The sequence below is a fragment of the Nymphalis io genome, chromosome 12 (genome assembly GCF_905147045.1).
Source record: "Nymphalis io chromosome 12, ilAglIoxx1.1, whole genome shotgun sequence".
Lineage (NCBI taxonomy): Eukaryota > Metazoa > Arthropoda > Insecta > Lepidoptera > Nymphalidae > Nymphalis > Nymphalis io.
Genome location: NC_065899.1, coordinates 2,413,510 through 2,427,793, shown reverse-complemented (window position 1 = coordinate 2,427,793; position 14,284 = coordinate 2,413,510). Strand labels below are relative to the sequence as shown.

General features: G+C 33.1%; 2 protein-coding genes across 6 annotated transcripts in view; one reads left to right on the top strand and one right to left on the bottom strand.

Moving 5' to 3' along the window:
• LOC126772234 (uncharacterized oxidoreductase YtbE-like) overlaps nucleotides 1–7,403 on the bottom strand; it is a 23,504-nt gene extending 16,101 nt beyond the window's left edge. For 2 of the 3 annotated variants that reach the window (XM_050492512.1, XM_050492509.1), the window contains exon 1: nucleotides 7,262–7,403. The gene's annotated coding sequence lies outside the window, so the exon portion shown is untranslated. Of the gene's footprint in view, nucleotides 1–5,635; nucleotides 5,783–7,261 lie in introns of those variants that run through there. The other variant, XM_050492511.1, reaches the window with a different exon arrangement.
• LOC126772211 (baculoviral IAP repeat-containing protein 3) lies at nucleotides 5,802–14,284 on the top strand. Of its 3 annotated transcripts, none has more exons than XM_050492473.1 (3): nucleotides 5,802–6,008; nucleotides 7,007–7,078; nucleotides 12,107–14,284. In XM_050492473.1, the coding sequence occupies exons 1-3, from the start codon at nucleotides 5,924–5,926 to the stop codon at nucleotides 13,177–13,179; spliced, it is 1,230 nt and encodes a 409-aa protein (XP_050348430.1). In that variant the 5' UTR covers nucleotides 5,802–5,923; the 3' UTR covers nucleotides 13,180–14,284. The 3 variants fall into 3 exon arrangements, with proteins under 3 accessions (XP_050348430.1, XP_050348431.1, XP_050348432.1); XM_050492474.1 differs by lacking the exon at nucleotides 5,802–6,008 and adding an exon at nucleotides 6,659–6,820; XM_050492475.1 differs by lacking the exons at nucleotides 5,802–6,008; nucleotides 7,007–7,078 and adding an exon at nucleotides 7,422–7,679.

Below are 14,284 nucleotides of genomic sequence, written 5' to 3'. Positions count from 1 at the left end.
TTTGTTGATGTTCAAGACGATTGAGGTGCGCTATAAATTCCTTTGCCTTCTTAGCGCCAGCCTACCTGTGGAGTAAAAAAAATATTCTGGTTGTAGGGCCGCGTCGGCGCTTTTGAGATAATTTATAAGGCTTTGCCTTTCTTGGAATTTCGAAATCTCGCCGAGAGAGCTTCGTGCCCAACTCACAGCTTCAGCAAATGGAATGTAACGGATTTAGATAGGAAAAAACTGTGCATTGTGTCGGAGTACATTGTGTGACGTCCCGGTAAAACATTCCAATTTAAAAAAAAGCCCTATTAAAATTGGATGTACTGATGCAATATAAACAACAACCGATACCAATTGCATAAATCAAAATAACTATATAAAACTATATTTAGCTAATGGGACAATTAATGTAGGAAAGTTACTATTAAAGTATATATTTATGTGCGATTAATATCACTATGATGTTTTACGCAACTGTACAGAAAATTAAAAATCAATACTTTTTACAAAGCGAAACTCGGCAGTATGTTAAAAGCTTAATGTTTGAAAATAAGTTTCTTGTTTCATTTTATGCGTGAGCAAGAGGATGCATCTACATTCAGGTATTTTTGTGTTCACTTGGAGCTGAGTCCCGCCCGTCCAGACGATTCTGGGAAAAGAAGGCCGCATACCACGCCTCGGGCCGCCATTGGTCATTCCACTTTGCGCCCAAAGACTTACTTGAAATTGTCTCAGATACGCCGTTTATTTTTCAGACCAGTTTTGCCTTCCATTACCGTTTACTTTCATTATGACTTTTTTAAATGTGCATTATACAGTATAATAATTATTTGTTAAATAACTATCACGTATTTCAAATGTTATATAGTTAAATACGTTTCATTCTACGGTAAAGAGGCAGGGCTCTTAAACTAAAAATACTCAAAGAAAATCAAATAGTCGTCGAAAAATACACGATAAACTTTATTACTGGTAGTATGTAAAAGTGCATTAAACTTATATAAGTACCCAATAAAATGTGTTGTATTCTAGTATTATGATAAGGTCTGTAAATAACTTACTAATAATAACATTTTGCTAATAGGAAATGCCAATACCGTTTGCTATGGACAGGATGCAATCTATACTAAACACATGCTACTTTAAAAGTTACCTATCTAGTCGCTCTTTCTATCATTATTGATTTCACATTCGAAAGAAGAAGACACAACATTGTATATTTTTCATTTATTTTATTGAAATGTGTTATTAGATATTTGTTAATGCCTTATACTAATATGGTATAGCATGCTCATACAATTTTATTGTTTGGTCACGAATGAACCGAGCAGCTTGTATCTACCTATTAACCGGTTTCATTCATTAAACCATAGAATGCATTTGCTAGCATAAAAATATCCTGTATTGTCATGACATTTAAAATACAAAAATGTTATTATAAATAATTCAATTCATAACAGAAGTAATAGATCGTATCGTATACACAAGAGTGAATGTATTTTTTTCTTTAAGAATCAACATTATGCAGTGGTTTTATTCTGTAGGAACAAATTCGAAACTCGATGTAGGAATTAATCATGAACTATCAGAAATTGACAGCAATAATTATAATATTTAAGGTGGACACGCATCAAAATAGAATATATCCAAGTCGGGTATGGAGTATAAAATTTGTAACATACAAAATAGCTTCGCTGTATGTACTCAATTAAATGTAGTAAATAAGCGATCATTATTTTCCATGCAATTGTATATAAAACTAAGATGACTAATAATACTTAGAATTTATATTTGAATAATGTCAAAGAAAAATGAGGTAATACATATTACGTAAGCGATACAAAAAAAAAATAATGATACATAATAAAATAATTATCACTACGATTTAACAATGGACACATGGACACAAGTGGGATCAGACATTTTTGTCTTTCTTTCTACGGTAATAGAAAATTTTGACATTTTAGCGTAGACGGTGTTGTCTAAAACGTGTCATTTTCGATACGTGTCCAGAAAAAAACGATTATCAAAATTTCTAAAATCTAACGGCTTTTACTTATAAACATTGCGTAGCTTAGATGTTTATCTAAGCTACTTATGTCTCTTATTTTCATCGTTGATTTGATATTTGAAAGAAGAAAACAACTAATCACCGGTAAGTTAGTTCTTAAAAAAATATTGTTATATAAAGAGATAAATATTATAGAACAACAATTGTGGCGCCAAACGACCGCCCTGCTTGAATGGCAATGGCTCTGCATGGGTAATACCATTCAAGTGCATAATATACGGCAGTATATTAAGCGGCCCAAATTCAATGGTCATTGTCATAGAAACCTTTTAAATACCCATTGAGGCGAATTTAATAAAAAATACAGATTAAAAAAGTAACTAAGGTAACGATCAATAATTTCACTTATTTAACATTTTTAGCACTTCTAACCCACATAAAAAACGAAAGAGGTTATGCTTCATACACTATTATTTTTGACGCGCGTTATTTTATGTATTTTATAGAAGTTACTCGAAAATAGCTAGAACAATTTAGATGATTTAAGCTTTATTCTGTGGAGGCAGGCCATACATACCGAGGCATACCGGGGTCGGTATGTACTAAACATATAATTTTAACTGTATTTAAACTACCATTAATCGAAAAAATACCACGTTTATAATGCTGTCAATTTTCATAAATTTTGTTTTTTTAGTTTTTAATAAAGCCAATGTTTCCTATTTTAAAACTGAGATGTGAGATATTCAGTAATTTCATAGCTAATTTATAGCTTACATTTCCTTACTGACCACTATTATACTATTAGCCCACTTCCTTTACTTCACATAATTTTATAAATAGTAAATTAAACCTTATCAAAATTTTAAGCGTTTTTGAAAATATAATTAAAAATTAATTTATGGAAGTATTATGCAATTTTGATTTTCGGATATATTATAGGTTTAAAAAAAGCGTTAGAAAAAATGACACGAGGCGTATTTTAAGAATGGATGATTTCTTGGCCGACGCTGATTGCATATATAAAATATACAAACATATTAATTATAAAAATATTCATATCCGTATAATGATTTTGCATGATGTTTGTATAAACACGTGGAGCCTGCAATAAGATGTATTGGAACATCAGATACGGGCGAGTACTTCATTACTGTTATTTAAATAAACCAATTAATTATTTTTTGTAACAAAATTGTTTCATATTTACTGCGAAGCTGTTGGAATCGGTCATTACTTACTATGCTTATCTTAAAATTTTAAGCACCTAGATTATATATATAAATATATGAATATAATATGTTGACCGGCGGGGATAGTATAGATGAAGTTTTAAAAATTAAAAATGAAGGAACTGTAGGATTAGCTTCTGCAGGTATGGCACTCCGAAAGTGGAAGTCAAACATTCATTTAAGATTTAAATATAGGAAATAGAGAATGTACAAAAACGTTAGGTTTGTACTGGAATACCATAACAGATCAATTTAGTTTTCAAATTAATTGTAACACTTCTACTAAGGTTACGAAAAGAACCATTCTTTCCGTTATAGCACAAATTTATGATCCATTAGGCTTATTAGATCTATGTGTTATAAGAATGAAAATTATGTTGCAAAAGCTCTGGCTCGACATATGTTCTGGGGATATGCTACTTCCACATGACATACATAATCTTTGTGTCGGATATATCGCAAATTCTCGCAGTTAGTGATAATCATAAGAATATTGTTTTTTACACTTCACAACTTTCCTATGGAAGTTGCGTTTATTATGCAACTGGCAACTTAATTTGGCAACACGTTTCAACTAATATGAATGTTAATTAAATTAAATGATTTTCTGGATGAAAATCAAATCATGCGTGTCGCGTGTGCGTGGTTAGACAATTCAGACTTTAATTTCAAAAAGAAACATATCATTATTTTAAAGTCCACTCGTAAATTTTCGATGTTATTGTTTAACCAGGAGCAAATCGTATTTTTATAAATGTATTATATGTAATCGTATAAGGGGCAAAGTTATTACTCCTCTCATGGGAAACTTGCCACATCAGCATCTTTAGCTTGGCGGTTACCTCTTTGAAAATGTAGGGGTAGATTAATCTGGCCCAATCATATTAGCTAGTCGTCAAGATCAAGGTTGTACTAAAGCAATTCACGTAAAGTTGGTTAGTGACATAACCAGTAAGACATTTATTTCCGCATTAAGCAGATTTATGTCTCGTCGTTACAAGCCAAAAAATATTTATTCCGACATTGGCTCCTGATTTGTAGGAGCATTTAATGATATAAGTAAATTTCTAAAAAATACTTGCACTTAGTTATCAGAAGACATGGCCAATGAAGGTATTAATGTCCATTTTACTCCAGCTCATTTTGGTGGTCTTTGGGAGGCAAGCGTTATGTCCATTAAATATCATTTACGAGTATTGGGCAATTGTAAGCTTAGTTATGAAGAACTTAACACTGTGTTGGTACAAATAGAAGCAATCCTCAACTCGCGCCCACTCATTCCGTTATTTTCGGATCCAAACGATTTAATGCCGTTGACACCTGGACACTTCATTATTGGACGACCAGTTACTTCATTGCCTGAATCGAATTATGTGCATCATCAAGAATGCCATCTTACTCGATTCCAGCGAATAGAGCAGCTTCGCCAGCATTTTTGGAAGCGTTGGAGTAAAGAATATGTCGCCGAGTTACAGCAAAGTGTCAAGTGGCATACAAATAAGAAATGTCTTGAAGTTGGCAGACTTGTTTTAATAAAAGAAGGTCATTTACCATCTCTGAAATGAGTCGTGTACTTGCCCTTTGCTCGACGTACAATTCCAGCAGACATTAAAACCTCTGCTGGAATTGTACGTCGAACATTCAACAAAATTTGTCCATTATCAATTTAAAATAACTCTAGTTGAAACGCGCGGGGGTGCTATATATATATATATATATACGTATTTTAATTATACTTTTGCTGCTTTTGATATGTCATACAGTTTTTGTTCATTACATGTCTCAACCGAATTAAAATCGTATTTATTATTTTACCTCAATATTCCAAACAGGCGGGTAACTAGTATATATTATAAAGGAGGGGATTGAAGCGTATATCATTTTAAATGTACTGTGCGTGGATGTTCACAAAAAGTTCTCTCTGTTTTACTACAGATTATAACCAAATCAGTAACAAATCGATATTAAGTGTCTAAAAGAAAAATTCACTGAACCCAATTTACATGTTATGTAGGTTAGTAAAGTTTATTCTAATCTATCCGCCCTTTTTTAATGCACAGCATAATGTAATTACATAGTGGAATATTTATTGTTTTAATCATAAATTCATTGAATGAAATAACCTAAGCTTGCATTAATTTTGTAATCTGAGTACGTAAATGAAACACAACATGACAATGACGGGTATCTAAAGAAAAAAGAACTACTGACGTACCATTAAAAAAAAAGTTTACATTTTTAGTAATGGATTATTTTAGTAATGGATCTCACAAAGTTTAAAAATGTTATATATTTTTGCAGCTTCAGGGCGTTGTCAAAGAGATCAAAATATGAATTCTCTGTTTATTTATTTTTGTATCGCTTAAAAACAAGCAACAATTAAAAAAATAATATATTTACTTACATATTATCGATGAATAAAACACGTTTAATGAATGTAAACCGGGAAATATCTATTAATTTCTAAGAAAACTCCACATTGCACCGTTTTGTGTAAGAGTGTATCGATTTTCCTACAGCCGTCCACTATGGCATGAAGTTTGAACTCGCAGTAGCTAGCGCGGACTGTTGCATAGAACACACGTTTGGAACGCCTGAACACCGGAAAATGCCAAAACAAATACGTAAAAACAACAAACGTTTATTATTTGACCCGTAACGAATACTAAAAAATTGCAAATAAACTTATATTATGAATATCTTATTAAAACTTCTTCTATCATTACTAAATTGCAATAATGATCCCGGGCCGTCGTCTACAAATGCAGATCGTTCAGGTATTTTAACGTTAATTGCTAGTGATTATACAAGATCCCGGATGTCTTTGTGTTTTGTGTATTCCGTGGTGTAACGCAAGGCTTTAGGGATGAGACGACAGCTGCAAAGCACGTGGAGCAGCAGCTGCGTAACGCCCGCGCACGAGCAAGCTGTGTCCGCACCTGCGCCAAACCTCACCTCAATTTTTTTACTACCTCTATCATCGAAACAGACATCATATTAGCATCTGCTCCAATTTTTTTATTAAAAGATTGTGCATACTAACATTCTTATGGAATAAATCGAATTATGAATTTACAAAACATAAATTGTCATTTAAAAAATATTAACATAGCTACGTGTATTATTATTTACCGCATTTTTTTTTATTAATTTCATACTTTTAGTGACAATACTATATACTTAACATAACTAACACAAAAAAATATTTTTCGGCGTTTACAATTATTACTCATAGGAAATATGTACGTTTGTACATAGCAAATACAAAGTTTATCCAGGGTATTTTCGGTGACAGAGATCCAGAGTATGGCAAACTGAATATTCATTACTCAGATTAGGTACAATAACTCTTAATAACATTTGTAGCTTTGTAATAACACTTTAGTCGGAGTGATCGCTAGCTGTTTATATACGTGGCGCGTTTATTGTTTACACTCATTGATCTATTCGGTGTATGCAAGCGTCACATTTTACGTAATAAATATTTATCAAAGATCTCAGTGTGTCTACTCGTGTTTGCAACAACAACCGTGTATCGTTGATTAATTAAATCGAAAATCGATTATTTTCTTTAAGTGTATTATATAAGGTATTGAAACGAATATTTGTGAATTTATTTTATAACAATCATTTTCAAAATGTCATTTAAAATGTTATAATGCTGTCAGTGGAAAATTTAAATAAGTGTATTTATATTATTATAAAAACACAGTATATTTAATACTATTCTTCTAAATTTTATAATTGTGATATTGAATATCAATGTATGTTCCAGGCATGCAAAATGAAACATCAGATGAAGCAGAAGCAGAAAATGAAACAGCGGGCCCATCAAGAGTGTGCAAAGGTATAAATTTATAAAATATATTTCATAATACATTTTCATATACGAATTAAAAAAAATGTTTTATAAAGGAACAATATTTTACTTCATTAAATTCTTTTAAGGTTATGCCTATGTCATGACATCAAAATAAAAAGATTAAACGACTAAATTCATATAAAGTTATTAAATGAAATGAGTACTTACAAATCGTTCGTATGTTGTATATTACAATGTACTACAATTTGAGGAATTAGGAATAAACTTGATAAAGCAATAGAAACAGCTGATAGAATTATTGGCACTGGCCGAGCGCGCGGGTTGCGCGGTGCGACGGTAGGCAAGTCATTCGAACGAAGCCCAACAGAGCGCGCCTGGCGGATATCGGGACAGTTACTGAACGTGACGCACGTATCGTTAGCGTGTTTGGAGCGCCATCGTAGGTTATAGTCGATTCCACCGACAGTTGCGAGTTTCGCGCTCATGGACGTAGAGTGTTGTCTGTTTTAATATTGGAAATTGTAATTTAAAGTGAGAGTGAGAACAATAACTGTTGTAGCTTTGAAGTTAATGTGTTTAACGTTTTATAGTGGAATTTCCTGATTTCAAATGGAACCAATTAGAGGTGAATGCTTTTTCTAACATAACCTAATTAAGGGTGATGTGTTTTATTCAAAATAAATTATTTTATTCGATAGGTTCGCCCTGCATTCGTCATTATATAAAGCATCAAAAATAGTGATCTAATTATTGTATATAAATAATTCAATTTATAAAAGTATATGATGACTATCGTGGCGTTTTTCTACCACGTCAACAGTTAACAGATTATTGAATTGATGCTTGATTATTAAATAGCTTAATAAATTTTAACTAGGTGTCAATAATGAGACATTATTTATATAAAAGAAGTTTTTTTACAAGCTGTAAGTTCTTTATTACATATAACTATATATTTTGTGAACAGCTGTTTGTTTGATCAGGCATATTGATTATGTTGCATATTATTTACTTTATTTTATACCTAATTATCTTAATAGGTAGATGAATTATGTTTTTTCAGATCTCATTCTAAATTAATTAGTAAATACTATCTTGGTGATTAATAAACAAGAATAAATAATTTAATCAAGTAATTAATTTTACTACAAGTAAATAACAGCTTGAAATCGTCAATTGTTTTTAGAATACAGATAATGTAATCAAATTCTTTTATTAAGTCTTCTTGTCTAAATAAAAATAATTCTATTTTTTAATTTCATTGTTATAATTGTATGAGTAGCGACATCTATATGAAGATGCTAAAATTACTTGGTAGGAATTACCCGATTTAAAAATACGATTTATTTGAATTTAACTAAAAAAATAAAACATTTTAGTGGAAAACTTAAGGAAAATATTCATCGTAATTGCTATTTCTGGGAAGTATAAGCTCATTTGTATTACAATAGAGTAATGAAATACATTTTACATGGAGTGTACGTTAATAGATAAATGTTATTGATAAGAAACTTAAGTGATCAGTAATTCTTAGAAAGTACGGCTTAAATAGATACTTTATTTTCCTCTTGTAACGTTTAATGTATGATATGAAGAATATTAAATACATTTCGAATCCGTTACAAGTTGAAAATTAAATAACAACTTTGTATATACGAAATAAATTTACATACATTTTGTTTTTAAATGTTTGGCCTTGTATTTTTTCTCACCCAAATGTGCCTCTAGCTACTGATGGCATGACTTCACAAATTGTATATAGGTATCGATTATATTGAACAGTTCAATTCTTTAGATAATATATCATACAATATATCATACCTAACGTTAAATTCATTTTCGTATTTGCAAAATATTTAAAAATATAATCAATAAATTACAGTAACCCGCACACAAAAGCATTGATACTCTTTATTGGATTGTATTCTTAGTTATGATACTACTGGCGCCATCTATTGTGTAAATTATGAGCTACTTTATAAATAGTATGCTTAAAATAGCTGTAATGACTTATTTTAACAACAAGCAAACAAACAGATTCTTCATAAATAATATATATATACTTTTCTACTTGAAGTAACTTTATTTTGTTTTTAAGAAATGTTTACAATTGAACTGTCACATTTCTTTTTTCATTATTTTAAAGCGTTCGGAAATTTGATTTCAAAATCATTTAGGTACTAGTTATGAAAAAAATATAGCGTAGGTATCTTATAAATATGCATGTATTTTTTTAAATTTCATTTAGGTCAATTGCATTTTTGATTATTATTTTCAGTGTCTGCTGTGTTATATCTTATGTTCTTGGAAAACTAGCTAGTATCGCTTTTATCTTGTTTTGATAGCGACTTATCCTCATTGTTCGCTTTTGGGTAAAATATAAGTTTTTTTTTTAAATGTACATATTGTATATAGCTCGCCAATCATTACGGTTGCCTATTAGACTCATCTCGCTTCATTCATATTCAAAAATAGCTGATGACTTTCATTCATTCAGTTTTATATTCAACAAAACGCCGCTTTTGTAAATAAGCTCCCCATCTGGCGGATGTTCATTTCCTCTGATATCGTTTCCGGGCTATATCCTTTGGTTTGCTTTTTTATCTTTCACGATGACAACCGAAGTTCGTAAAAGACTTGACGAATGGACTCTAGAATGAAGGCGTTGTAAAGAAGAAACAGTATTTGTAATAGACCTTTAGCGATGTAATTTTAAAGGTACATGAGATAATGTGTAGGTAGGTACATAGTGTCTACATAGTGCTGCGTAGGTGCTACAGGCAAGGCATTGGAATTCGAAAGCCGAGCGCCGACCACCCATAGGCATGAGAACACGGCCCCGTCCCCTTCCCCACGGCTCGCTACGGCGCCGCCTCTCGCCGCTCTCTTAAGGCACAATGCTGAATTTCATTTGCTCTTAGCGCCGAGCTTATGGACCTTGGATTCGAGACTTTTCGTTTTATTTTCCTTGTCTGTCCCGTTTCATGGAAGCGACGTATTTCGAAATCATTGGCAGTCTCGTCTCACCGCGTATATTGTTTTACATTTAATTAGCGAATGTTTTACAAAATAGCTCGTTTATCTAGATTTTTTTTTAATTCCTATTATGTCTTCTTACATAATTACATTTATTTACATAATATTTATTTTTACGCATTTTTAACTATCAATGTGAATGTCCGAATCATGTCAATGAATTATGATGAATGTATTCAATTTTGACAGCTAATATATAGCTTGTACGAGTAAGTGCAGTCCGCATTCCACACCGTCACTTTTTATTCGGTACTGCTTAGACCCGCCCAGCAGTACTGCCACATTCCAAAGGCCCTTTTTTACGCTGTGTGGTCGCGGTTTCCGCTGAAGACGGCAACGTCGCGTCTCAAATATGAATGAAATCCGGTCGGCGGTGAACGGCGCGGCAACGTCGCCCCAGACGCTAGTCTGATTGAGAACTACATCTCTCCCGCGTCGTCCCTTCGCACTTCTCGCTTGTTTATCGTATCATAATATAGAATGTAGACGAATAAGTACGCGGGTATAGCGTCTTGAATCGTGGTGGTCATACTTTATTTAACATGTGTCAACCACACGTGTTAACACTATTCGATGCTTTTAAAAAAATATTCCCGTTGGCCATGTCAGAAAAAAGTCATATTTCGTGCTAGTCTTATTACATCGATTATTTATCTTTTATTACAACTAGCATTTTGTGATATAAACGAGACCTTTGTATATATGGGCCTTCATATGGACTCTGTAAATGTAAAAGCATGGGGGACCCTTACTCAGACGACACAGCTGTGCAAGGCACCCCACGTAGGCGAATTTGAACCCTCCTAAAAGTACGCACGCATGCGCAACAGCTACACGTCAATGATACTCGCAACCCTATGCGACACAACAAATGCGAAGCTTACTATGGTCGAGTCGCCATATACTTTTGTCAGATTCTAAATAATATCTTAATTTAAAGAAAAAAAAACTGTGAACTCTTAATTTGAGATGTGCTTTTGTCGTTTTACGTGAAATTCGTGTTTACACATTCGCAGTACAATGCCGTTATTAGTTGATTGCAAGCTCGGAAACGGTAAATATTGATTTTTTGTGGCCATTACTCTCCTAGCTATTTTAGATTTTTCGTTGGTTGTTCCATATTCTGCGTAATCCAAAAACATTTAAATTATACTATTCCGCTATTTACAGAGTATCAACTAAGTTGTACTTTCTCTGTGAGATTATTTTCATTAAGAATAAGTACTCTTAATAAATTATTTAATTAGTATACTATTTCATATTCGGCTTAAAAATGAATTTAATTCTTAACTATTTGTAATTCAATTATCTAAATGAGTTTATCGACAGTAATAATTTACATTAATTTCAATATATATTGATATATATAAATATATACAATATATATAAGATTTGTTTGAAAACGATTTGTCTATTCTTAAAATAGATTATTTAATATATAACATTATGTTTCTCAAATAAATGTAGGATACTGTTGTAATAGTAATCTCACAGCATGCTCGAAATAGTAGAAAAAAGACTAGGCTTTAAGTTTGTGAAAGAAAAAAATTGATTGCGGCCGTTTAGTGCATGCGCACTGAGTGCACGCAGAGAGGGCCCGAGGGCGAGGCGAGGAGAGGCTGCGGGAATGGAATGTCGACGACGCAGCCGGGCCGGCCGCAATGGCCGCGAACTTGTTGTTGTGAGAAACTGTTGAACACACTTGTTTGCTGTCTTGTTTTACACTACTGTAACCTAAACGACATTAGTTACTATGCTATTTGTTAAGGGATACATATATGTGATGAATTAGTTGTTATATATTATAAAGCGAAATATACGAATAATGTACCTAATACTTCAACGTACGATAAGTTCATTAATTATTCTTCTAAAAACAAAAATGAAATAAAACATAAATAAATAAAACGACTAAAACACGGCATATGTACTTTATTATTTAATGTCTAAATATAGGTATATTATAGATACGTTATATGCCTTATGTACTAATCGCGGTCATTTGTTTCGTTACAGTGCCCGCAAATAATGCATCGCCGATGGCAGCTGGAATGTTAGCGCATTTGCTGAAAAACCGACAACCTTTAAGTCAGCTGGTGCTACCAACGCCAGGATGCGACTCCAATTCAGGAACACCTTCGTCATCACCCAACTCCGTCTCCTCCTCATCTTCTTCTGAACCTAAAAACGACAATCGCGACTTATTCGTCTTCGGTCCCGGCGGCCCCGACATGAAGCGTGAAGAAGACAGGTTAAATACATTTGATAAATGGCCTGTATCATTCTTATCACCTGAACTTCTCGCAAAAAACGGGTTTTACTACCTCGGCCGAGGCGATGAGGTGCGCTGCGCTTTCTGTAAGGTGGAAATCATGAGATGGGTAGAAGGTGATGATCCTGCTAAAGACCATCAGCGATGGGCTCCCCAGTGTCCTTTCCTTCGGCGCCAGACCGGTTCGGGAAACGTTCCTTTCGACTCGACAGCGGCAGCCGGCCGAGACGAGTGTGGTGTTCGAGCACCTCCCACGTCTTCTGCTGTTCGTATGCTCGGCCCAGTCCATCCTCGGTACGCTTCCGAAACTGCTCGATTGCGCAGTTTCAGCGATTGGCCCCGCAGTATGCGTCAAAAACCTGAAGATCTAGCAGAGGCAGGCTTTTTCTATACCGGCCAAGGCGATAAAACGAAATGTTTTTACTGCGATGGCGGTCTGAAAGACTGGGAGAATGACGACGTACCGTGGGAGCAACATGCTCGTTGGTTTAACCGTTGCGCCTACGTCCAACTCGTTAAGGGGCGAGAGTATGTACAGAAAGTGATTTCTGAAGCTTGCGTTATTCCAGCCCCGAAAGAACAGAAAGAATCTACTGTAACTCCGCCCGCACAATCGGTGGAGAAAAGCAACAATGAAAAGGAAGAAGACCACGTCGAGGACACGAAGCTGTGTAAGATATGCTATAATGAGGAAAGGAATGTTTGTTTCGTCCCATGCGGTCACGTCGTGGCCTGTGCGAAATGCGCCTTGTCAACCGACAAGTGTCCAATGTGCCGAAGGACGTTCACGAACGCAGTGCGATTGTATTTCTCATGAGAAGGGTTCATCAGTCGAGGACTCGTTACTAGTCACATCACCGGGCGGCCCTGACTCGTGCTGAAACCACGCTCTGTGAAAAACCGCTTTAACTGTGATTTAATATATTACGTCATTATATTAAAATATGAAGCGGTGGGGCAACTTTTAGTACTTCGGGCAAGATAGTTTGACAAACAGGAGTTTATTTTAGATGTTAAAATGATTTTAAATTATTTATTGTTTATTAAAAATATAATGTCACCTGTAAATAATATATTGTAAATATTAGCTTGTCATTTTGTCCCACCGACAAAAATGAAAGTTGTAAATTGAAAACTTTCTAATGCAATGACAAAGTCACAGCGCATTTAATAATTTAATTAGATGAAACTTAAAAATTTGTTTATTTAAGATTTATAATTATAAAATGAAAATTGCCTATTAAACCGTTTCAGAGTAGCGCTAAACAATAGATATGTAAAGACTTTGTTGATTGCATTAAAAAAGTTAAATGAATAATTAATTTCATAATGTAAACATTGAATTTAATTAAACAATTTAATTTTTCCATTATTATAGTTATAACTGCACATGTGTTTGGAAATTGATATGGGTGCAGTATAGATATGACTTCAATATAAAATAATTGTTCCTGTAAATATTTAATTTTGACAATAACAGGCAAATTAAACATTATTAGGACATAATGATAAGCAGAGAAAGTGTAAAACTAATTTTTCGCTAAGAATTCGTCAGGCAATGCTCAAAAGCAAATTAGGAATTCATATAACATAAATGTATTGATTTTAATTTTTGAAACAATTCAACGGGTTAAAAAAAATTGCATTTAAAATTCACTTTACAAATATAATAATTAAGATGAAATAATAATTGAATACTTAAAGTCATATTTTAAATAATCGTAAAACAATATCACATATTACTTTTCACTTAACTATTAGTATCACAGAACTGATTTTAATTTTAAACTTACAATTAAATATATAACTGCAATTAATTATTGAGAGAATTTATAAAAGTCACGTTCAATACGTTTTTGTCATAGTTAATTATTATTTCAACCTGTTGATGTTATTAATAAAGATAAAAATGTTAAATGGTA

What these genes read in the sequence shown, in the direction of transcription:
- LOC126772211 (XM_050492473.1), top strand. Translation starts at nt 5,924, where the DNA reads ATGAATATCTTATTAAAACTTCTTCTATCATTACTAAATTGCAATAAT. An exon ending in TACAAATGCAGATCGTTCAG is followed by an intron (nt 6,009 to 7,006) that starts GTATTTTAACGT and finishes TGTATGTTCCAG; the next exon opens with GCATGCAAAATGAAACATCA. An exon ending in CCCATCAAGAGTGTGCAAAG is followed by an intron (nt 7,079 to 12,106) that starts GTATAAATTTAT and finishes GTTTCGTTACAG; the next exon opens with TGCCCGCAAATAATGCATCG.